A 24427-nucleotide genomic window follows, 5' to 3' on the forward strand; every position below is an offset into this window, starting at 1 on the left:
CCGCACTGGGACTCAGTATTGTTTTCCACATAATCCTGGGAAAACCTGCAACTAATTGTCCCAATTCTTTCAGGAGACAAGCACTACAAAAGAGGATTTCTTTTAAATTCTTCATTGAATTACTTATTTGGGTGGGCAGTCCCAGTATAATGTTTTTCTTGGATACCATCTCTGCTGAGTTATAACTTTCTAAGTTATATGAGATAAACTGGGTTGTGGATTACAGTCCATAATAGTGTTATATGGAGTACACTCAAAATTAGTTATTTTACTGGGGAATATATTGAAGTAACAATATCAGCCAGACCATTTGCAAAAATAAATGGTGCAGTCAAATAGTTCATTTTTTAAACAAAAATATATTGACCTAATGTGGATATGGACCTGAATTATTGCCTGGTGTATTGAATACGTTTACCAATGATGGTCTTGTTTCTAACAGCTCACTTCCTCTCATTGGTCTCTAACTTGGATTCTACTTCCGCAAACATAAGCAGCAGAGTTTTTCTTCCAACGAATAACCAACATGCTTGTCAGGTATTTGAAAGCACATGGCATTTGAATTATTTTCCATATTTGGGAACTTCGTTATTATAATCATGTGAACATTCATTATTTTTCACAGATTACATTTTATTACTTCTCCAGCCAAATGAATGGCAAGTTAATGGCTGGCTTTCAAACTACCTGTGGTGGCCCTATACAGCATTTATGGCAAAACACTGCTGGGCTCCAGAATCGTTGGGAGAGGAATGTCATCAAAATTCAGAGTCCCCAGAGGTTTCAGGTATGTATGTTATGTTTTCTGTCTTTGAAGGAAAAATGATAAAGTACAGATGTTTAACATCAGGTGATTAATCATCCCAGTTGTCTGAGGACTGAGGAATTTGCCAGAACTGTCACATGTTGAAACCAAACAGTTCCAGGAAGCTGGGGTGGCCAGTCATCCTAAAAGACAGTTTTAAGAAGTTTAAAACTTAGGTATCAAAACTAAATTTGTTATATACTGACATATATTGATATAACAGTAAAAAATGACCTTCTAATACTCTTCCTAATTTCTTGAATCCCCTCCACTTTCCTTTTTCTCTCTTCACTCCAATCTTCTTTCATTTCATTTTGCATTCTTAAGAATTTGATTCACTTCTAGTGAGGCGGGTGAATCTAGAGTGAGCTAAGTGAGAAAAAGACAAATATTGTATATTAATGCGTATATATGGAGTTGAGAACAATGGTACTGATAAACCTATTTGTAAGGAGGAATGGAGACGCAGACATAGAGAAGAGACCTGCAGACACAGTCGGCTTAGGAGAGGGCGAGATGCATTAGAGAGTAGCATTGGAACATATATGTTACCATTTGTAAAATAGATGGCTTTGGAGAGGTGCAGTATAACACAGGGACCTCAACGTGGTGCTCTGTGATAATCTAGAGGGGTGGGAGGAGCGGTTCAAGAGGGAGGGGACACATGTATACTTCTGGCTAATTCACAGTGCTACGTGGCAGAAACCAACACAACATTGTAAAGCAATTAACCTCCAATCAAAAAAAAAAAAAAGGCTTCTGTTTCACAGTTTTCTCAAGCTTTTGAGAGAATAGGATTGTCTTGGGTAATGAGAACATAGATTGTTTTCAATATTAATACCAAGTGCTGCTGAAGTGGAATCATTGTCATATTCATTTCATGGTTAAACTCAAATTATTCAATGCAGCCTTCATCTCCTAAAATAATTTTGAGAATTAAAGCCAATGTAAGTCTATAAAAGACATTTATTTATGCAGCCTAATAAAACTTATGTATGATAGAAATTATAATTTAATAACTATTATAGGAGTTCTTAGAAAAATAGTGCATACTTTAACATTTTGGGCAGCCAAGCAAAATTTTCCAGTTAAAAAAGGGATCTTAAAACATTTTATTCTGAACAAATATGCTTTTTAAACCTGGTTTGTGACTCAGTTTAGCCCAGGTAGGTTTCCTTTATCATCTATTATTAGAATATTATAATAATTTTATAATTTTGACATGGAATAGAAAATCATCTGATATGAGATGGATTTAGCACTTGCCTTAATATAGAGAGTAAATTGTATTGAATTTTGAGTGGCTAAGAGGGAATATGGGAGAATGAATAAGACCTCTATTATTAAAATTGAATGATAAGATATAAGAATGGCACATATTCTTAACTGATCTATCATAAAAACACTGAAGTTCAGATTTTTCAGCCTTTTGTAAAGCCATGGGGATCCAAAGAAAGAAATCATTTAGTAGATAGATAGGTGACTCCTGGATGATGACTTGAGGAGAACTGTACAGTTGGAAGCATAATTCTGTCATTTGAGGCTTTGTATCCTCTTGAAATTCAGTATTATTGGGGTGTGTGTCTGAGTGACTGAGTGAGGTTGGGTTGGTATTTTAAGCCATCAGGCATGTAAGTCTTCCTATAAAGGACTCCTCAGGCACAGGGACAAGACATCTTGATTTCCTGCCTTGGTGGGGAGTGCTCTGCAGAGTGAGAACCCCAGACAACAAGAATGTATCCAATTTATTGTGGATGTTCAGGTGTCATTAACCAAAGGATAAATTTCTAATTTATTTATTATATTACTACTTTATTTTCTTACTTCCCTATGTCTGTCTCTTTTCTGTAACAATAGCAACAAGAGAGTCAAGAGTGCCTTTGAGGGGACACTGACTAGATGCGGAAGGATGAGCTTGCTGAAGTCCCTCTGTCTGCATGCTTGTCTAAACCTTAAGGACTGCTATGAGACTCTTGTCTGTGTATAAAATTTATCAGTATTTATACATCTTTTCTGACTTTGAAACAGAGTGGGTGATTAAAAAAAAAAGAGAGAGTCTTAAGCTATCTTTGTCAAGCATTGTGCCTTCGTATTTTAGTGCAGAGTCCGCCTGTCAATGCAGGAGACGTGGGTTTGATCCCTGGGTCCAGGGAGATCCCCTGGAGAAGGAAATGACAACCTACTCCAGTGTTCTTGCCTAGAAAATCCCATGGACAGAGGAACCTGGTGGGCTATAGTCCACAGATCACAAAAGAGTCAGACACGACTTAGCAACTAAAATTACAACAACAACAACAACAACAAATATTTTGGTCAAGGTCTTTATTAGTAGCACAACAAGAGATTTGATGTTGGATACAAGTAGCGGGAGCCTGCTACTTGTAAGTTAAGCATTTTAAGATATACTCTTTGCTTTTCTCAGGTGTCCATTCCCAAATAGCATATTGCGGGGGTTGATGATTAAATATGTGTAGTAGATAACTATAAAAGTTTAAATTCCCAAATAGATTATCTCCAGGGCAGTTCAGCTGTAGCAGAGGAAGTGAGATTGTTCACCTGAGTCCTTTAAAATGCAGCAGTGTCTTCCACCAAAACAGATGCCCAGATTCTCATTTTTTTTGAGAATTTAGTGTCATTTTATATTATACAAAGCCTACTTACATAGTTCTTCAGAATACACTTCCATTTTCCATCTACTACCCCAAGTGTGAAAATGTTATCAAATAGATTAGATTTACAGGGAAGCATAAAAGGGAAAACAGTTCTACAATTCAATACATACAGTGCCATTAGCAGGTTTTTACAGTTTTCTTTTCAGGATAATCACTGAGTTTTTCTGTCAGTAACATTTCAGAGTGAAGCTGTCTTCAAGAGATTTCCACAGAGAACCAAGAGTTTAACAGTCCCGATATTTTACAGGTGATACCTAACAGTTGATAAGTAACCACAAATCATTTTCTTTCCCATTTTTTTGCCAAAGTCTTGGATGATGAAGAGGAATCATGACTTTCACCACCACTGTATTGCTCATATAAAGTTTTAGCAGCTTTCAAAATGGAATTAGGAGAATTCAGGCCATGGGCTTATTAACTTGATTCTCAAAATCCTTCATTGCTGATACAAAAACAGTGCCTCTACCTTAAAGGCATTGCTAAAAATTAGGAAACTGTATGACTCTCATGGGATCCTCTGGCTACACTGATCTTTAAGACAGCAGGTATGTTGTAGTTCTATCCTGTCAGCAAGTGAACAGATACTCATTTGCTTTTGTTGAGCTGGGCCACAGAGATGTGCTGTGCTTGTAATACTGCCTGCCACTATGTAGTAGCTCTTTGCTGAAAAGCTTTAGAAAGAGGCTTATTTGAGGTCATTTTGTAATCAGCGTCTCCAGACAGTTAGTTATCTGCTGCCTCATCAATTTACAAATCTCCTAGAATTATTCTAGGTTTATTTTTTTGTTTGTTTTTCTTGGCAGTTTCCCATGCATGCTGCCTTGATAGTTTTAAAGTCATTCATGCTTGCTTTAGAAATACTTACATAGATTTTCGTCGCAGCTGGACTCTGGCTTAGCATGGGTTTCTGAGAAAGCCTCTGGATCTGGTTCCTGTGTGGGGACTTTGTCGCCTTCAACTTGTAAAGGACTAACTAGATCCATCCCTTATTAACCTGAAGTGTATGTTAATTTCTGAGAGACTGCTGCTGTATAAACTAGGAATGGTGTTTATGCATTTAGTCCACAGCGATGGCAGTGTTTCAGAAAGTTTCTGCAGGTGTTTAAAGAATAACATCTAGTATTGATCGAGTGCTTACTGTATGTAAAGAATTGCATTTAGTCCTTCATGTATCCTGTGTTATTGGCCCTTCATGGAAGTCCTCTCAACTATCATTTACCCCATTGCTCACATGAGGACTGTAAGCTTTATTTTTTAAAGATGTTTTGATGTGGACCATGTTTAAATTCTTTATTGAATTTATTACAATACTGCTCCTGTTTTATGTTTTGGTATTTTGGTCCTGAGGCAAATGGGATATTAGTTCCCCAACCAGGGATTGAACCCAGGCCCCCTTCATTAGAAGATGAAGTCTTAGCCACTGGAACACCAGGGAAGTCCAGAGGATTGTAAGCTTTAGAGAATGAAATAATATACCAAATCCCATACAAGATTAGAACATAGGATAGTTTGATTTCAGATCTCAGTCAGTCACTGAGCCATGATAATTTTTTATCTAATAAAGCTGTGTAAGAATTTATGAAATATAGAAAAAAAAATCCAACCTCTAGATTTGGTCAAATCTGATGTGACTTATTAAACCTTTGTCTGCTGTGTTAGATGAAAAATTATTATGCATTGTATGGTGCTAATGAACTGAGATCACATTTCTCAAAATTGAAGACAAAAGCAATTAATTTTACTATTGTCTTAAAATATTCATAGAAGCCAAGAATAAACCAGGCTAAACATATAGTAGAAATTTAGCCTCAAATTCAGATGAAATCTCCCCTCATCCCTGTTTTTTTCTGGTTCTTGAAGGGATTTCTCCTATTGGTTTTATGGGTAGGAAAGAATGAATACTATGTTACTAAGTATATCATTGACTGTGGTTTTCCAATTGAATGTCTGGATTCTCGAAATCAGTGCCTGAATTTTAAGACGATACTGAAGCATTTTTAATATGCTATTATCTACTTGTCATTTCTCTGATATTCCAGTTAGAAATGCCAGGGACTTCTCATCACTCTCCCATTCAGAAACAATAGGCTTTATTAATACAAACAAAAGATGTGGTTAATAATGATGAATATAAATTATTAACTTACTGCTACTCTCAAACTTTTCAAAATCATAATTTGAGACATTTTATCTTTTAATTCAAGAATACTTACTGTGTGAACACATGACGATGAAAAGACTACTGTCATCTTCTTGTGTTTTATATATTTTCTTGAAAAAGACCATTGAGTGCATAACTAATTAGAAAAATTCTCATACAGAAGATATAAATGCAAGGGTTTCTGTTCATGTCATTACTGGTATAATCCAAGTGAGTTTATATCCATTGTTCACCTGCCATAAAACTTTCATTGAAGATTTAAATCGAGTATTTCAAGCACAAAGCCTCCCTTCCGAAGCCATCTTCTCTAAAAATGTTTGAGGTGAAAGAAATTTGTCTCATGTTTTCCATTGCATCAGTGCAGGCTGTACCTGACTTATGTGATGGTGTCAAACTTCTAACTTCATTATCCGTGCTGTGATCTGCTTTTGTTTTGCTGCTTTGCTGCTGTTTTCTTTTCTTTATTTTGACTGTGCCCCTGAGGCACTCAGGATCTTAGTTGCTTGATCAGGAATCAAATCCTTGTCCCCTGCAGTGGAAGCACAGAGTCCTAACCACTGGACTGCCAGGGAAATCCCTATCTTTTTTTTTTTTTTTTTTACTTTACCTAACAGAAAAAAATGAGGTGGGTATTTGGAAAAGGTTATTTGCCTAAATTTTGGAGAAAACAAAGAATGTTAATCACTTCTCTTAGAAATGCAATTACCACATCGCAAACAGCCTCTGACTATAGGGCCTGGTTTTTAAAAAACTATCATGGGTTTCCATGTTTGTTTTTTTTTAAATTTTTATTTATACTTTATTTTACTTTATAATACTGTATTGGTTTTGCCATACATTGACATGAATCTGCCACGGGTGTACATGAGTTCCCAAACATGAACCCCCCTCCCACTTCCCACCCCATATCATCTCTCTGGATCATCCCCGTGCACCAGCCCCAAGCATCCTGTTATCCTGCATCAAACATAGAGTGGAGATTCGTTTCTTACATGATAGTATACATGTTTCAGTGCCATTCTCCCAAATCATCCCACCCTCTCCCTCTCCCTCAGAGTCCAAAATTCTGCTCCACACATCTGTGTCTCTTTTGCTGTCTTGCATACAGGGTCATCATTGCCATCTTTCTAAATTCCATATATATGTGTTAGTATACTGTATTGGTGTTTTTCTTTCTGGCTTACTTCACTCTGTATAATCAGCTCCAGTTTCATGCATCTCATTAGAACTGATTCAAATGTATTCTTTTTAATGGCTGAATAATACTCCATTGTGTATATGTACCACAGCTTTCTTATCCATTCATCTGCTGATGGACATCTGGGTTGCTTCCATGTCCTGGCTATTATAAACAGTGCTGTGAAGAACATTGGGGTACATGTGTCTCTTTCAATTCTGGTTTCCTTGGTGTATATGCCCAGCGGTGGGATTGCTGGGTCATAAGGCAGTTCTATTTGCAATTTTTTAAGGAATCTCCACACTGTTCTCCATAGTGGCTGTACTAGTTTGCATTCCCACCAACAGTGTAAGAGGGTTCCCTTTTCTCCACACCCTCTCCAGCATTTATTGCTTGCAGACTTTTGGATCGCAGCCATTCTGACTGGTGTGAAATGATACCTCATTGTGGTCTTGATTTGCATTTCTCTGATAATGAGTGATGTTGAGCATCTTTTTATGTGTTTGTTAGCCATCCGTATGCCTTCTTTGGAGAAATGTCTATTTAGTTTTTTGGGGTGGCCCAGACAGTAAAGAGCCAGCCTGCAGTGCGGGAGACCCAGGTTCGATCCCTGGGTCGGGAAGGTCCCTGGGAGAAAGAAATGGTAACCCACCCCAGTGTTCTTGCCTGGAAAATCCCATGCATGGAGGAGCCTGGGAGGCTACAGTCCATGGGGGTCGCAAAGAGTTGGACATGACTGAGCAACTTCACTCACTTTCCACATTCTGTAGATCATTCACCCATCCCCCTTTTCAGGATCCCAACCAAAATCCCTGGAAACTTTTTGTTTAAATAACTTTAACTGGATTATCTCCCTGTGCCTGGTGGATCTTTTGTTTCCTAGCTATGTAGATCCACAAGTAATTTCCCTACAATTAGAGAAGCAATTCTTTTCCCTAAGAAAACCTTTCCTCTTGCAGTGCCAGTGGGCTTAAATGACTGCCAATTTTCATACGAGCTTCTCTTCAGTTATACCAAGTTAATCTATAATTTAACTGAATCAAATAAATAAATACACATATTGCAAACTCTGAGGAGAGGCTTGAAGGTAAGAAGATAATTTAAAAGCTACTTCAGGACTTCCCTGGGTGGTCCAGTGGTTAAGATTCCATGCTTCCAATGCGGGGGGCCTGTGGTTCGATCCCTGGGAAGTGAACTAGATCCCACATTTTGCACCTAAGAATTTGCATGCTGCAACTGAGGCCTGGCAGAGCCAAATAAATAACATAAAAGCTATTTCATTAGACCAGGTATGAAGATGTAGGAGTGGAAATAGCAATGGAAAGGAAAGAGGATTTAAGAGGTCTTGATCGATTGGACACGACTGGGGGAGAAAGTGATTCCAAGGATCATTTTGGGGTTTTGAGCATTGCAGATGGCAGTCTCCTGATACCATTTTCAGAGGATGAGCATCAGGGCAGAGGTCCAAGTTGAGAGGAAAGAACAGCTTGAATTAGAAGTGTCTTCGTGTCACCTGACTGAAAATATTCAACAGATGGTAGAGATGGGGAAGGAGAGCTCAAGAGAAAGAGGCTGACATTCCTGGTGTAAACGTGTATTCACGAGCCTGGGTGACAGATAAGGTCCTGAAGATGAATGGGTTTGTGGGGAGAGCACGGAGGAGAAGAGAGACTGGTAATTAGTCAACACTTACTTCCACTTTACTCTTTAAATGTGGCTGTGGAGAAGGCGATGGCACCCCACTCCAGTACTCTTGCCTGGAAAATCCCATGGACGAAGGAGCCTGGTAGGCTGAAGTTCATGGGGTCACGAAGAGTTGGGCACGACTGAGGGACTTCACTTTCTTTTTTCACTTTCATGCTTTGGAGAAGGTGATGGCACCCCACTCCAGTGTTCTTGCCTGGAGAATCCCAGGGACGGAGGAGCCTGGTGAGCTGCCGTCTATGGGGTCGCACAGAGTCAGACACGACTGAAGTGACTTAGCAGCAGCAGCAGCAGCTGCAAGTACCTTATGACAGCTTGAAATCCTAGTATCCAAATATTAATTTTTGGTTATCCTTGATCATTGTAATACTATAGAAATGTTTTCAATTATAATAAAGTAATTGCATTTCAACCAAAAATAATTTTTTTTTAAAATGTGGCTGCTATAGGTAAGTGTTCAGTTCAGCAGGAACTAGGGAATGTATCTATATGAATAGGCTTTCAAGAAGAATAAAGTTAACCTATGCAGAGTAGATTTTTAATTAGTAAACACTATACATTAGCTTAAATATTTTAATAACTATGCCATAATACCTGACATTTAATGCCAACTATATAGGTAAAATGCAGTTGTATAAGTGATGATTCATTTGTTACCTTGCATACATCTTATCATATAGGTAATAACTATCCTTATCAATACCTTTTTACAAAGAAATAAACTGAGGCGCAGAAGTGTTAAGTCACTTCTCCAGGGTCTTCCTGCTAGGAAGTGGTATATCTGGGATCTAAATTCAAGTAATCTGATTCCAAATATACACTTTAATCACTATGCTATGGAGGCTTCTCAGGTAGTGCAGTGGTAAGGAATCTGCTTCACAATGCAGGAGACATGGGTTCAATCCCTGGGTAGGGAAGATCCCCTGGAGCAGGAAATGGCAACCCACTCCATTCTTCTTGCCTGAAGAATCCCATGGACAGAGGAGCCTGGCAGGCTACAGTCCATGGGGGTCACAAAGAGTCAGACACGACTGAGCATACACACTATGCCATGCTACCCTCATATGAAGCCATCCCTGCATCACAATTTGTGATAGACTTCTTCCATCATGGTCCTGACTTGTAAGTAGTCCCATGGTTACTCTAATTTATGTGAAGAGAGGATGACTTTCTTAGGGCTATATATTGACAGTTCACTGGATACATTATGGACGTTCTTCATCACATTTTTAATAGACTAGTAGACAATCCCTGGCTTAAAAGGAAATATATTAGGACATCACGTTGTACAGGAACAAAAGAAAATGCAGGACAGCAAAATGATCTCCTAGGTCTTGTGATACAGACCAACTATTAAGCTAAGAAGCAATGTGATATCTTGAAATAACGTTTACGTTATGAATAAGGTTGAGTCATGTACACAGGTTTAATGCATCCATGAATTAAGCCTCACACATTATTGATATTCATTAATGAGGACGCGAGAATACTCTCCACCAATACACCAATGTTTTATTGATTTAAGTAATTAGGAGTACTTGATCTTTCCAAGTTTCTCAGATTCATTCTGCTAGAGGATTTCCTCTTGGTGGAGACTAGGGCTGGCCTCACATCATAGTACAACATGTGGTCATTTTAACAGTAAGTCACTGAACAATGATTTCCAATCAGTGTCTCGAGCTATGTTTAGATAATGGCAGAAAATGTGCAGGAAGATAGGACAAGGACATTCAAGATGGGGCTGTGAGTAAAATTCAGAGAACCAGAGGTAATGACTTTGATCTGCTCTTTATTTTTGCTTAATGCTGTAAAATACTGAGAACCAGAGCTTAAGATGGAGTGAGGCTCCCAGAACTGGTAAATGCTAAGTAGTGTGAATGCACAGGAACCAAACATGGAAGATGATATAGGAAAGAAACCAGGTGGCTGTTGATTCATTTCACAAATATGTTACCTAACCTATTCTAAACATGTGAGATACAGAGAAGACTGTACATTTTTTGGTTCAGGTGTTTTTGTTTGTTTGTGTTGTTTTTAAACTTTTTATTTTGTATTGGAGTATAGCTGATTAACAATGTCGTGATAGATTCAGGTGGACAGCAAAGGGACTCAGCTGTACATATGCATGTATTTAATCTCCCTCCAACTGCCCTCCCATCCAGGCACTTTTTTGTTCTTCAAAGTATAGATCTCTCTCTACTTGGAATTGGCATGGTCACCCATGTGCTTCTAGGAAGTATCGTGTTTCTTTTATCTGTAGACTCTGTGCTACAAGATTATGAGACAATACTGTTCCTTGTTCTTCATGTCTGTTTGTTTTTCTTGCCCAGGTTGTTTTTCAAGGCCAGATGATTCCAGCTCAGGATGGAGCCATAGCTATTGACGATCTATCTTTCAGCTCAGGCTGCTTGCCAGCAGATGGTAAGATATTTTTCTCATTCTGATCCTTATTGTATAAAAAAGTCAGTTTAAACAGTGTGTAGTGATTTTGATCTGCTCTTTTATTTTTGCCTGATGTTTTAGAGTGAACTATTTTCTATTGTCCTTATGCACTGTGGTACAATGACTAGATTTGTGCTAGAGGTGAACACAGGCTACTATAAAGAACTGAAGTGTGCAATTGAGTCTCAGATTTGGAACCCTGTAGCATATTTACACTGGTTAGTTAAATCTTACCCAGAGAATTCTATGCCTTCTAGGATATCAAGAGAAGACTGGCCCCCATTAATTTGAAACTGTCTTCTTAGAGAATCAATTTAACTAAGCCACTGAAAGACACAAATGGAGAAGTATATTAGTTATAATCTATTTTCTATTTAGACTGAAACAACTAGATCAATAAACCACACATCAGATCTAAAAAACTATCCATATCAGTCCTGTGATTACATTAACTGTGTAATATTCAATTCACCATTCACATTGTTCTCAATAGGAAAGTTCAATGTTTAAAATATAAGTTGGTAAGGATGAAATTAACTTAGGCTAATATGCAATAATCACATTTATTTGATATATTTGAGTATAGATATTTGATAGAATTTTTTCCTTTTGAAATTTTATTATGATATGGTAGAATCAAGAAAGCTGTTTTGTAGAAAGGGTTCCAAGTTCTAGTTGGATACAAAGAAATGGTAGCTGTGGTTAAAATAAAAATGTTCCAGAAGAAATATGGTTAAGAAAAAAATGTTCCAGTCTACCTAAGAGAGACCAAGGAAACTTGATAAAGGATGTTTGTATTGTGCTTTGATACTTAAAAAGCACTTCTGCTGTTATAAGAGCTTACAGGTTTGTGTCTCCTGTCACTCAAATCAAGGTAAATTTACAAGAGCTAATGACAGCCCCTCTAAACACGGAACACATAAAGTTCTCTTTCATCTTTGTATTGTCAGTTCTCAGTATATATTAGTAAGAAATCATGTTAGGATAAATTGAAATATAGATAAGTGAAATGTAGAACCTTAAAGGAACAGACTGTGACCTCCACCCATTCCTAGAAGTAAATAATTTAAGCATTATTATTAAGCACATCAGTGGCTTTTCACTAAAAGAAGATAATATTCCTTAGATTTATCAGAAGGGAAGCAATATGCCAATAGAGAATACATTGTCAATTCCAGGCAATGCATGATCTGCCATTTAAAACTCCCCTAATAATCTCTCTTCTATTACCCTGCATGGTTGTTTATGAACCAGAGCACAGCCCACTTACACTGGATTTTGAATGAAACATCTAGTCCCTGACCCTGATCACCTCAGCAGGGACATTATATATCTCAGATTAATAGTTTCTACAGAAATTGAGGTCTGCCAGACAAAATGATCCCTAATAGTTGTATTTATTGCTCAGTCTGGCTGATCACCCTCAAAGGAGAACAAAGCCATGAAATAAGCTATTGACTGGACTTCCTGGACCATCAGGGAGTTAGGAAGTGGCTCTTGCCATTGAAACTGTTTACACAGCAAATTTATGCAGGAAAATGCTTGGGTTGTGCTTGGGACCTGAGATTGCTTGTAATAGGACTCTGCTATCATTTCAGACGTGAACTTAACTCTTCATCTTCAGCTCTGGGAACCAAAGCCATTTCTCTGTGTACCCATGACCCATACACTAAGACAAAGGCCTGGGTAGATGGGCCATAATAATTACTCAGAAGACAAATGCCAGATTTTTAGGAAGCACTTAAACTCTTAACATCACTACAGAAATAAAAAATGCAATAATAGTGGGAGTAAGAGCACATGATACTTGAACATTCAAAGATAAGTTGGGGTCACATAGAAAAATACTGGCATCTACAATTTCTAAGAATATTTCTAGATAGTGTTATCACTATATTGGTCTGAAGTGATGTGGAAATAAAGTTTGATGAAGATGAGATATGGATTTTAAAGCTCAATTATTGGGTAGGGCTTTTACATGATTGTTACATTTATACAAGATAAAGCTCTAGAGAAGACGACTTTGAAATCCATGACTGAAGTCTTCAATAAATATGGAAATCAGACCTCCTGCATGGATGACCCAGGGCTATAAGTTAAATGTCCTGAGCCAAGATGTTTTTACAACATGGAAGAATAAATCACTGTATGGAAGCAACATTGGGGATTTAGAAGGATGATGACTTTAATTTTTGGCCTTGTGTTTTATGGGGCATTGGAAAAAGATATCTCCCCTTGGGGAAAGCTGCAAAGTGAGTGGTTTCCTTTTAGAGAAATTCCGTACTCAGGTCAAGGTCACAGAGTGTTCTTTGAATCTTTGAAGGTGAGGGTGCATGGGTTTTGTTTTTTGTTTTTCAAATAGAATGAAAATTGAAGGCATATTTAAACTTTTTGGAGGGAAACACAGCAGCATGAGGACTAATAATGGAGACAAAGGATAAAGCATTATGGGATAAGATTGGCATTCAGATGGAGTTACATTTTATAAATGGTGGGACTGTGAGAGATGGTAAAATTAGGTGGCATTAAATTTTCAAATGAGACTCTCCACTCAAATTCAGACACTGACAGACTATATCTAGTTAATCATCAGAATCACGTAAAAGAGTGATTGATTCTGGGATTCATTCCAGCCCTGCTAGATGGGAATCACTGAGGATGGGGCCTACGTTGTAAATAATGTCCTTAGGAAATTTTTGTCAAGTCAGCCAATTCTAGGTTTAAAAACAGAACTAGCCTTTGGGAACCATGAGACCTAGTCTTGTGTTGATTTTTTGCATTTGGCAGTGACTGCCCTGGAGTAGGGTTCTGGATGACTAGAGTCAATGGTTTCAGTCTCATGTCCTGGTGGTGATGGCCAAGCGGGAGAAGCAGGCAGATCCAACCCAACACCTTCTGGACATTTCCATGAGAAAATCCTACTCCAGTGGAAAATAGGTTTAGATATGCATTGGGATGCAAGAAAGTGGAATAATCTGAGATTTTTGCTTTTGCTTTTGACTTAATAGGCTTCCCTGATAGCTCAGTTGGTAAAAAAAATATGCCTGCAATGCAGGAGACCCCAGTTCGATTCCTCGGCTGGGAAGATCTCATGGAGAAGGGATAGGCTACCCACTCCTATATTTGGGGGCTTCCCTTGTGGCTCAGCTGGTAAAGAATCTACCTACAATGTGGGAGAGCTGGGTTCCATCCCTGGGAATGTCACTTAGAAAAGGGAAAGGTACCCCCTCCAGTATTCTGGCCTAGAGAATTCCATGGAATGTTTAGTCCATGGGGTTACAAAGAGTCAGACATGACTGAGTGACTTTCACTTGTCAGATGACTTAATAGAGGAGATAGATAGTCATGGCATAGATTCTTCAACTCTGATACTGCTAAATTCAAGGACTAAGGCGTTTTCTTGCTACTTGCCTCATGCTTGCCATCTTATGCTTCTGGAATAACCTCTCTCATTCAGGATAGGAAGAAGGAAGGAATGACATAGGAAATAGTTTTGGACATGTCATTCATCAGCTAGGTGATCGTCATGCAGACAACCTTGGTTGCTAGGGAGGCTAAGAAAACTGAGTGTTTATTTATTTTTTAATTTTTTTCTGAGTGTTTAAATTTGGCCTCTGTAATAAAAGAAGGCAAGGAGAACAGGTTTATAAGTTGAGTGAGCATCCATTTGCTACAGAAACTCAACATTAGCATATTTAAAATTAAATTCCAATCTTCTTTCAAACTCTATTTCTTTTCCTTAGTTCCCTTTTCCTATGCTCCCTATTGATGTCTGTTTGGTCTCACATAGAAGCCAAGGAGTCATTCTTCAATGCTTCTTCCCCTTTGTCACCTCCACATTAAATTGGTGCAAAACATTAGTGAGAGTATGTTCTTATATTTCTCCAATTGTCTCCACTTATTTATCATTATTCTTCATCCAACTCTGATTTTGTATGTCCCACATTATTTTTTCTTGGATTTTGAAAATTCCAGTTTCAGTCTATTCCACTCCACTAATCACTACTACCTGCTATCCACCAGTTTGTACTTTCTAACATCCAACTATGACCAATCTCTACTTCATTTAAATCCCTCAGTAACTCTCATTGCCTTCAGAATGGAATTCAGATTTTTTTGGTCATGACATAAGATCACCAGGATCCTGCTCTAACACACCAGCCCAACTTCTTCCTTCTTATTTCCCCCAAGAATTCCCATATTCTGACCCAAAAGAGCTACTTGTGAGTCTAGTGTTATCTCCTTTTTTGCGTATCTTGCAAACATTGCTCCCTCTGCTTATTTCACAAAAAATTTTGATGACCTGTCCTGCTACTAGATATCCTTTCAGACTGAGTTAGGGTATCTTTTCTGAGAAGACTTCTCTTACAGAAAATGCCCCCACACTCCTAGTCCCTGTCCATACATACACACACACTATTGATTTACCTACACAGCTAAATGCTGAGAATTGTGTAATAAACAAAGAATATGTGAAATTATTTAAATATCAAGTATTTGGGATTTTGGATGAATTCTTCTTTCTGCTGAGCCACAAGTATCATTCCATAAAAAGCAGATTTAAATAAAATATCATGGGAATATATTTCTTTAGCAGTACTTACACTTATGCTGCTGCTGCTGCTAAGTCACTTCAGTCATGTCCGACTCTGTGTGACCCCATAGATGGCAGCCCACCAGGCTGCCCCGTCCCTGGGATTCTCCAGGCAAGAACACTGGAGTGGGTTGCCATTTCCGTCTCCAATGCATGAAAGTGAAAAGTGAAAGAGAAATCGCTCAGCTGTGTTTGACTCTTAGCGACCCCATGGACTGCAGCCCACCAGGCTCCTCCGTCCATGGGATTTTCCAGGCAAGAGTACTGGAGTGGGGTGCCATTGCCTTCTCTGACACTTATGCTAAGAATATTATATTATTTTTTAGGTTTTGTTTCAGTATCAAAAATAAAGATATGTCTTCAAAATAATGAGATTTTTATCAGGATGAATTAAACTGAGGCAAATATTTGCCATGGTTTAGTGGAAACATTGTGTTTTCTGTCATTTTACAGCAGATATATAGCATTTGGAAATGAGTCCTCTTGAAAGTGAATGCTGTAATAAGTCTTTTGGTGGTCATTTTGATTTATAGAAATGGTTCTGTTTAAGATATATAGGTTTCCTGACAAGACTTCTCTATTTTATTCTTCAAACTAGTGTGCTTTTAAAAATTTGTTCTGATTTTTTTTTTTCTTTTGAGACAAGGGAACAATTCTATTACTGTGTTTTTATTTTCTCTGTTTTGATGCTTTGATACTCGGTGTCTTGCTGATCAAAGACGGTCTGTCTCTTCCAGAGTGAGCCAATTCCTAGAGACAGTAAACCAGCTCGCCTTACAGTGTATTTTTCAAATTGACAGCCATCCATTTAGGCTTTCATACTTTGGGCCCCTAGATATCTGCCTTAATTACCCCAGGGGCAGTGCATGTTTTCTAAGGCAGTAGTTTAAAAAAAGTTATCACAGACTGGATGGCTTAAGGTGGTGCTAGTGGTAAAGAACCTGCCTGCCAATGCAGGAGACATAGGAGACACAGGTTTGATCGCTGGGTCAGGAAAATCCCCTGGAGGAGGGTATGACAACCCGCTCCAGTATTCTTGCCTGGAGAATCCAATGGACAGAAGAACCTGGCGGGCTATGGTCCATAGGTTCACACAGAGTCAGATGCAACTGAAAAGACTAAGAATGCACAAACAGATGGCTTAAAGCAACAGAAATTTCATTTTTCATGATTCAGAAGGCTGGAAATCCAACATCAAGGGGTCACCAAGTGTTTTTTCTTGCATTTTTTTTTCCCCTGCTTGTGGATGACTGTCTTCTCCTTGGTCTTCATATAGTCTTCTTTCTCTGTATGTCCATGTCCTAAATGCCTCTTCTTATAAGGACACCAATCATATTGGACTAGAGCCCACCAATATGACCACACTTTACCTTAATTACCTCTTTATAGACCCTATCTCCAAATATGGTCACATTCTGAGCTACTAAGTGTTTGGACTTGAGCATATGATTTGGTGGTGGTGGGTACAGTTCAGCCTATCAGAGCAACTAGGGACAGCCCTGACTGACTAAGTGAAATATTGATGGATTTTCAGACCACGGCTCTATGGTTGTCAAAATATACAGAAATAAATACCAGAAATGTATAATTTTATTGTTTAATTTTTTTAAATTTAAAAGAAATAGTAACTTTTTATATTTGGGAAAATTCTGATCATGAGAAATCCCCCAGATAGATTTTTTTCTTGTTCTTGTATTTTATTTCACCACGTAGATTATTATGTGTACTATTATCTTTAGGGAAAAAAAAACTGTTTCTATTTTTTATTATAGAAGTATAAACAACTCTAGAAAAGTGATAGATATAGGTATTATCATGGTTTCTGAAGGTTTTCAAGTTGGAAAATAAAACTAAATTCTTTTTATAACATTAAAAAATATTTTAGATTACTTCCATGATTTCAAATAGTATCTAACCACTGCCCTTCCCAAGACAGGGGTATTCACTGTGTGTTTATTATAAGGAAGATCTGTTTAGGCTTTACCAAAATAGCAAATATGAAAAAAGATCAGTGTTTGTGACTGAAAAATCAGTGTTTGTGACTAAATAAGAATATGCTTAAGCACTGATTCTTAAATAACATTGTTTCTTGAACAAATTACTCACTATGTATTTTTATAAAGCTTGCATGATATAGCTCACAATCAGAATATTGTGAATATTCTGTGAATATTTTTAGGTTGGCTTGCCAGGATTTTGCCTTATTCTCCTTTATAAACATTCCAAGTACACAAGTTATCTCTTGATGAAAACCTGAATAATGCTTATATATTATCCAGTTAACTAAGCATTATTTAACTAGTTACCTTTTTATCTTATTTCTAGCTACCTTTTAATATCTAATGACTATTCATTGAAATTCATTACTGATTTAAGAAAACTGATAAAGAAATTGTCAAAAACCCCTGGAGTCAAAAGTAGATGTCAATTATAACTTTTGCAGCAGTAGCTTTGAGGCTTGGACTTCATTTTCTACCATCTGAGGGAGTCTGGTCAATTTCATGTAACCTGTTTGTACAAGATAAGATTTATGGCAGGCTTTGCACATGTGGCTTCATTGGTATAGAGACTTTGAAATTGTTGACAAAGCTTCATCCTGCTGATTGTACATCATTGATGGAGAATTTTAAAATGTCGAAGATAATTTTCTACAGCTGGATTGTGGTGCATTATAAGAATTAAAGGGAGAGAGGATGGAGAGGAAGAAAATTGAATATGAATATAAATATAGATGACATCTTTAAATAGCTTTGAGCTCTGAAATAGAATATACTAAAACAAAAAGCTGTTCGGAAGATTAATTGATTGACAATTTATTGCACCCCTCCCCCATGCCATTGTTGTTGTGGTTGCGAATTCCATTTGGGAGACTAAAGGTAGTAAAAGTGGCTAACATTGGTGAAAAGTATTTAATACCAACTGATACAAGCTGCATTTTAAATTCCATGCATGAGAATTCTCTGGTCGTCCAGTGGTTTCGACTTTGCCTTCTCCTGTAGGGGGTGCATGTTTGATCCCTGGTCGGGAGCTAAGATCCCACCTGCCTCGTGGCCAAAAAAACAAAATATAAATAACAGAAGCAATGCTGTAACAAATTCAACAAAGACTTTAAAAATGATCCACATCAAAAATTTTTTTTTTAATTCCATGCAATTTTTTCTTGACTGTTTTGCTATTTTTGTTTATAGCACTTTTGTGGGTATTGTTTTGTACAAATAGTGAAAAATTAGAGATAATATACAACATCTAATTGAACTATGGAAAATATTTAATTATGGACTTCTAGGGGTAGGAGATTTGTAGCTCTTATATGAATCTACAAAAATTACTGTTTTAATTGTTTCACGGTAATTGTTATTGTGCAATCTTCGCTTCATTTATTGCCCACACTCCCTTAATTGCATATACAGTTTAATTTTCCTCGAATCTTATGTGCAAGAAGCTTTGCATATTCATCATTTGTTAGCTTCCATTATGAGAAACCAGATTAAGGATGTTATGCATAAATCGTTTTCATAACCAATTGGTTCAATTTTATTTCCAATAAAAATACAAACAATTTATATAGAGTTTATACTATTTTAAAAGTTTTCATTGAATAGGTCTTAGGTCATTTATTTATCCATTCATTAAACAAGTACATATTGAACATCTATGTTATATCAAGAATTTTTCTAGATGCATGTGAGCAGCAGTAAAAAAGAAAAAAAAGTAATCCCTGAGTTCATGGAATTTATATTTTAATCAGACAGTGAGTGAAATTAAATAAGTGAATAGAAAAATATATTTTATGTCAAGTGATGACATGTGCTATGTATGGACACAATAAAACAGCAGAAAATTGAGATGAGAGTGCCCAGGTAAGGGGGAAATGAAGTTTTAAGTAGAGTTTTAAAGTTTTAAATAGATCATGCATGGTCACATGGAGAATGTGTGTGTGTGTATATATATATATATATATATATTTTTTTTTTTTTGCTCAGAAAATAAGTTGAAGGAACCAGCCATGTGTATATTGGAAGGAAGCAATGTGTAAATGTAGAAGTCCTGAGGCAAAAGTAAGCCTGGTTTGTGTGAGGATCATGCAAAGGAATTTTATATCTACTTCTTGTAGGACAGAAGCCCTTGTGATGATCTTGAGCAGAGGAACCAAGATCTGACTCACTACTTGATTTAGCTTTAACATGTTCTGGTGGTGCACCAGTGTCCATAGATGATGGTGACAAGCTGGCACAGGCAGAGAGGGATATCATTTGATGTCAAAAGATTTAAAAGTCAAATATTTAGCAAGGTGAGAAATCTCCATACTGCTTGACACAGTGGTTGAATCAGTTTCCATTCCCACCAAAAATGTACGAGTGTTCCCTTCTCACGACATCCTTGCCAACATTTGTTATCCGTGTTCTTTCTGACGGCAGTCATTCTGACTAGTTTATGGTGATATCTAATTGTGGTTTTGATTTGGATTTCCCTGACGATTAGTGACGTTGAGCATCTTTTCATGACCTGTTGGTCATCTGCATTTCCCCTTTGAAAAAAGTGTCTATTCATTTCTTTTGCCTGTTTTTTAACCTGGTCATTTGTTTGTTTGTTTGGTTTTTTGATGTTGAGTTGTGTTGTTGTTTATATATTTTGGAAATTAACCCCTTACCAATAATCATTTGCAAATGTTTTTTTCCCATTCCCATGGTCTCTTTTGCAGAAAAGGTTAATTAATTAAAAGTTTAATCAGGTCCCATTTGTTTATTTTAGCTTTTACTTCCGTTACTTTAGAAGATGGATCATTTCTGTGATTTATGTCAGTGTTCTGCCTATGTTTCCTCTAGGAGTTTTATTGGATCTGGTCTTACATTCAGGTCTTTAATCTATTTTGAGTTTATTTTTGTCTATGATATTAGAGAATGTTCTAATTTCATTCTTTTACATGTAGCTATCTAGCTTTCCCAGCACTGCTTATTGAAAAGTCTGTATTTTCTTCACTGTATATTCTTGCCTCTTTTTGTGCTGAGTGAGAATTATCTATGGAAGCAGGGGATAAAAGGACAATTCCACCACCTTGAAGTCCTGTGTTGCAAGGACTATGGCAGTGGGGGGAGTGGGAGGAAATAGGCTCCATTTGAAAGATCTGCAGGGAAAGTAAATCCAGGGCGGACCCAGGTAAAGAGGTTACCATATGTTGTATTTGATACATGTACAGTTATCAGCCTAATGTTAGGCTCTTTGTTTCCACATTAAAGCATGTAACCTACTTCACTGGAGACCTAGATGATTTGGCTTGGAGTCTTAGCAATCGCCACAGAGATCTGATTAAAATCTAGAAGTATTGACATGGTCATGTTATTCTCTCTTCTCTTCTCTTCCTGAATCTGTTTCTCTGTCTATATAATAGTGCGATGCTGCCATAGAGGAGAGTTGGGTTCAGCACTCTCTGTAGAACAAAGGTTAACCTTTTGAGAATTCCATGATCCTTTCTAGTGATACCACATCTCACTTTTTGCCAATCTTTACATTTAACAGATGACATTTTGCCATGTCAAGAGGCATCGAATACTGAGAAGGAACTATGCCATCCAGATAGAAGTCTCTGCAGATTTGATTCTACAGATGAAGGATTGAGGGGTAAGTGGAAAAATGAGATGCCTGCCTGCCATCCATGAGACTTGGACCCCCACAGAAATATCAAACCACTAGTAGGGGTACTCACTCGACAGGCTCTGTGTCATCTGTGTCCTTGTTTTACCAGGAGTATCACTGGGGTTTTAGCTGGATTGTAATTGGAAGTGTGTGGTTTATTAAAAAAGTGAAAGATAGTAATATATCAAGTTAAGGTAATGTTTTGAAAAATAGTTGCTCTAAAAATCATGGAATTAAATACAATGTATCTTCTTTAAAATTTTAATGTGATTGTGAATAGTAAATGATTTAAGCTAACTGAATTCCATAAAGTAGGTAAAGTCTGGTATTTCTTATGAAAAAAAAAAAAAACACACACACACAGTGGAAGTGTGGTAATGGTTCTCATTTGGGAGGATGCCTGTCTGGATCAAATTACGAACTTTTAAAAAGAAGAGTTCACTCTAAGGCTTATTGGTATGAATTAGTGTATTTGTGTGTGTATATATGCTTAGCCTTGATTGCAACTATAACCATTGTTAAGCAGCCACTCCAGTAGACTATGATAGTCTGCCAACATCTTTTTCTCCTCTCCTCAGTGTGTCAAGCCTGTGGATTTGCATTTGACATGTGTGATTGGGTATCAGAACCAACTGCTGGGCAAACTTCCTGGATGCGCACAAAAGCAAGAGAAATTCCTGTGTTAGAATATACACCTCAACAAGATCAGAGCAGTGGTGATGAAGGTAGCAAATAAAAATCATATCAATTATACTTCCATTTTTACTTTTTTTAGTGTTTGCTCTAGAATCATAGAAATGCATTTACAACTAAGCTAAGATTTTTTCAAATAACTCTATGCTTTTCATGGGTAGTGCAAGGAACTTATAATAAAATACTCCTAATTCTTCCCTCAATTCTCTCATATTATTGATATCATTCATTTCACTTAATTAGCAAACACATTAAGACTATTCCTGTTGTGAACGAATTTATTTTTTGATCAGCTAAGCAAGCTGAAAATAAAATGTTTTGTTTTACATTCATTTATTCCTTCTCTAATACTATTCCTTTCTTTATGTAGATCAGAGTTCCTGACCTGCGTCATTTTTCTTCTCTCTGAAGAATGCCTTTTAGCATTTCTTACAAAGCAAGTCTGGAGTATTTCAAAATTTTTGCTTGTCTTTGATTGTCTGCAGTTTTTAATATAATAATTTGCTTAGGTGTCGTTTCTTGGACATTTATCCTACTTGGTGTTTCCTGAGCTTCTAGGATCTGCACTTTGGTGTCTGTCTGACATTGACTTGGGGGAAAATTCTCAGTCATTATTACTTCAAATACTGGTTTTCTTCCTGTCTCTCTTCTTCTCATACTCCCATTATGCATATGTTGCATCTTTTTAGTTTTCCTGAGTTCTTAGATAGAATTAAAGAATTGCTCCTTTATTTTCCACTGTTTGCTTTTCAGTTTTGGAAGATCCTATTGATGTATTCTTAAGCTCAGATTCATGCCTCAGTTGAGTCAGTCTATTAATGAGTTCTTTGAAGGCATTCTTCATTTCTGTTCTAGTATTTTTTATTCCTAACATTCTAAACTCTCTGCCTATATTATCCTTTTTGCATGTTTTCTACTTTTTCTATTAGAACTCTTAACTTATTAATCCTAATTTTAAAAAATTTACAGTCTTATTATAGCATCCCTGCCATTTATGGGCCTAGTTCTGATGTTTTTTCTTTCTCTTCAAACTTTTTTGCCTTTTAGTATGCCTTGTAATTTTTTTGTGAAAGCCAAGCATGTTGGAATTAAGATAAATAGGTGCTTAGTATGAGTTTTTATATTTTTCCAGCTACAGATTAGGCTCTGTTTACTGATGGCCATAGCTTTTAATGTCTGAGATGAAAATTGTATCTGATATTTTTGTTTTCGTCCCACTGTTGTCTTTGGGTTTCCCTAGAGATGTCTTCTGAAATAAGGTCTGAGGCCTGCTGTTCCTTTGATAACATGCCCTTGTTATTTTACAAGACCATTTTTGATGTGAGAGGAAGGGAAGCATCCTGTAGTCCCAGGAGTCAATCTCAGTCTTTGAGAGGAATGGTACCTTTGCTCTAAAACCTTGACACATCCTTCTCCCTTACGTCACGTGAGACAGGAATGCCAGAGGGGACTGGCTCTGGATATTTGCCTCACTTCATGTGGAAGGTTAGAACATGATGGATTTGATACTTCACTTCTCCCTGATCTCAGCTGCAGTCAGTTACGTAGTGGTGGTGGTAAATAGTTTGTTTGGAGTGAAAGTCTTGTTAAGAATAACAGGAGAGGCCAGGTATATTTCAAAATGATTACTTTCCTTTTCCTCTGTGCTGTGCTCAGCTGCTTCAGTCCTGTCTGACTCTCTGTGACCTATGGACTGTAGCCCACCCGGCTCCTCTGTCCACAGGATTCTCTAGGCAAGAATACTGGAGTGGGTTGCTGTGCCCTCTTTCAGGGGATCTTCCCAACCCAGGAATTGAACCTATATCTCCAGGGTCTTCCACGTTTGCAGGCAGATTCTTTACCCACTGGGCCACCTGGGAAGCCCTCTTTTCCCCCTTGTTGTTGTTGTTCAGTAGCTCAGTCATGTCTGACTGTTTGCAACCCCATGGACGGCAGCATGCCGGGCTTCCTTGTCCTTCACCATCTCCCGGAGCTTGCTCAAACTCATGTCCATTGAGTCAGTGGTGCCACGCAACCATCTGTTCCCCTGCTGCTGCTGCTAAGTTGCTTCAGTTGTGTCCAACTCTGTGCGACCCCATAGACGGCAACCCACCAGGCTCCCCTGTCCCTTGGGTTCTCCAGGCAAGAACACTGGAGTGGGTTGCCATTTCCTTCTCCAATGCATGAAAGTGAAAACTGAAAGTGAAGTCGCTCAGTCGTGTCCAACTCCCATGGACTACAGCCCACCAGGCTCCTCCATCCATGGGATTTTCCAGGCAAGAGTACTGAGTGGGTTGCTGTTGCCTTCTCTTCTTCTCCCTAGCTGTAGGCAAAAAGGGATTTTGCTCTCTTACTGTGAGAATCTGGTAGGGCTCCTGGAGGTAAAACAGAATGGGGTCCTCTCTAAGATGGGACTGTCTGGAGTTTTCAGCTCTCAAGTGCATTCACACTGAGCCTCTAGCAGTTCATCCATTACAGTCTAGATTTCTCCACCCCAGTACTGATTCCCACAGAAGTTTGTGTTCTTGGGATTCTGGTCTTGAAAGCTGTGATTCTCTATATCTGC

At 37.7% G+C, this 24427-nt stretch overlaps 1 protein-coding gene across 1 annotated transcript in view; it reads left to right on the forward strand.

The window, feature by feature from the left end:
* The window catches only part of MALRD1 (MAM and LDL receptor class A domain containing 1), a 595589-nt gene that overhangs the window by 16202 nt on the left and 554960 nt on the right, over positions 1 to 24427 (forward strand). The window contains exons 3-7 of the mRNA XM_069547391.1: positions 443 to 537; positions 626 to 787; positions 10850 to 10940; positions 21073 to 21174; positions 21768 to 21914. Coding sequence (XP_069403492.1) covers positions 443 to 537; positions 626 to 787; positions 10850 to 10940; positions 21073 to 21174; positions 21768 to 21914 — 597 coding nt within the window. The remainder of the gene's footprint in view (positions 1 to 442; positions 538 to 625; positions 788 to 10849; positions 10941 to 21072; positions 21175 to 21767; positions 21915 to 24427) is intronic.

Source organism: Ovis canadensis, chromosome 13 (assembly GCF_042477335.2).
Source record: "Ovis canadensis isolate MfBH-ARS-UI-01 breed Bighorn chromosome 13, ARS-UI_OviCan_v2, whole genome shotgun sequence".
NCBI lineage: Eukaryota > Metazoa > Chordata > Mammalia > Artiodactyla > Bovidae > Ovis > Ovis canadensis.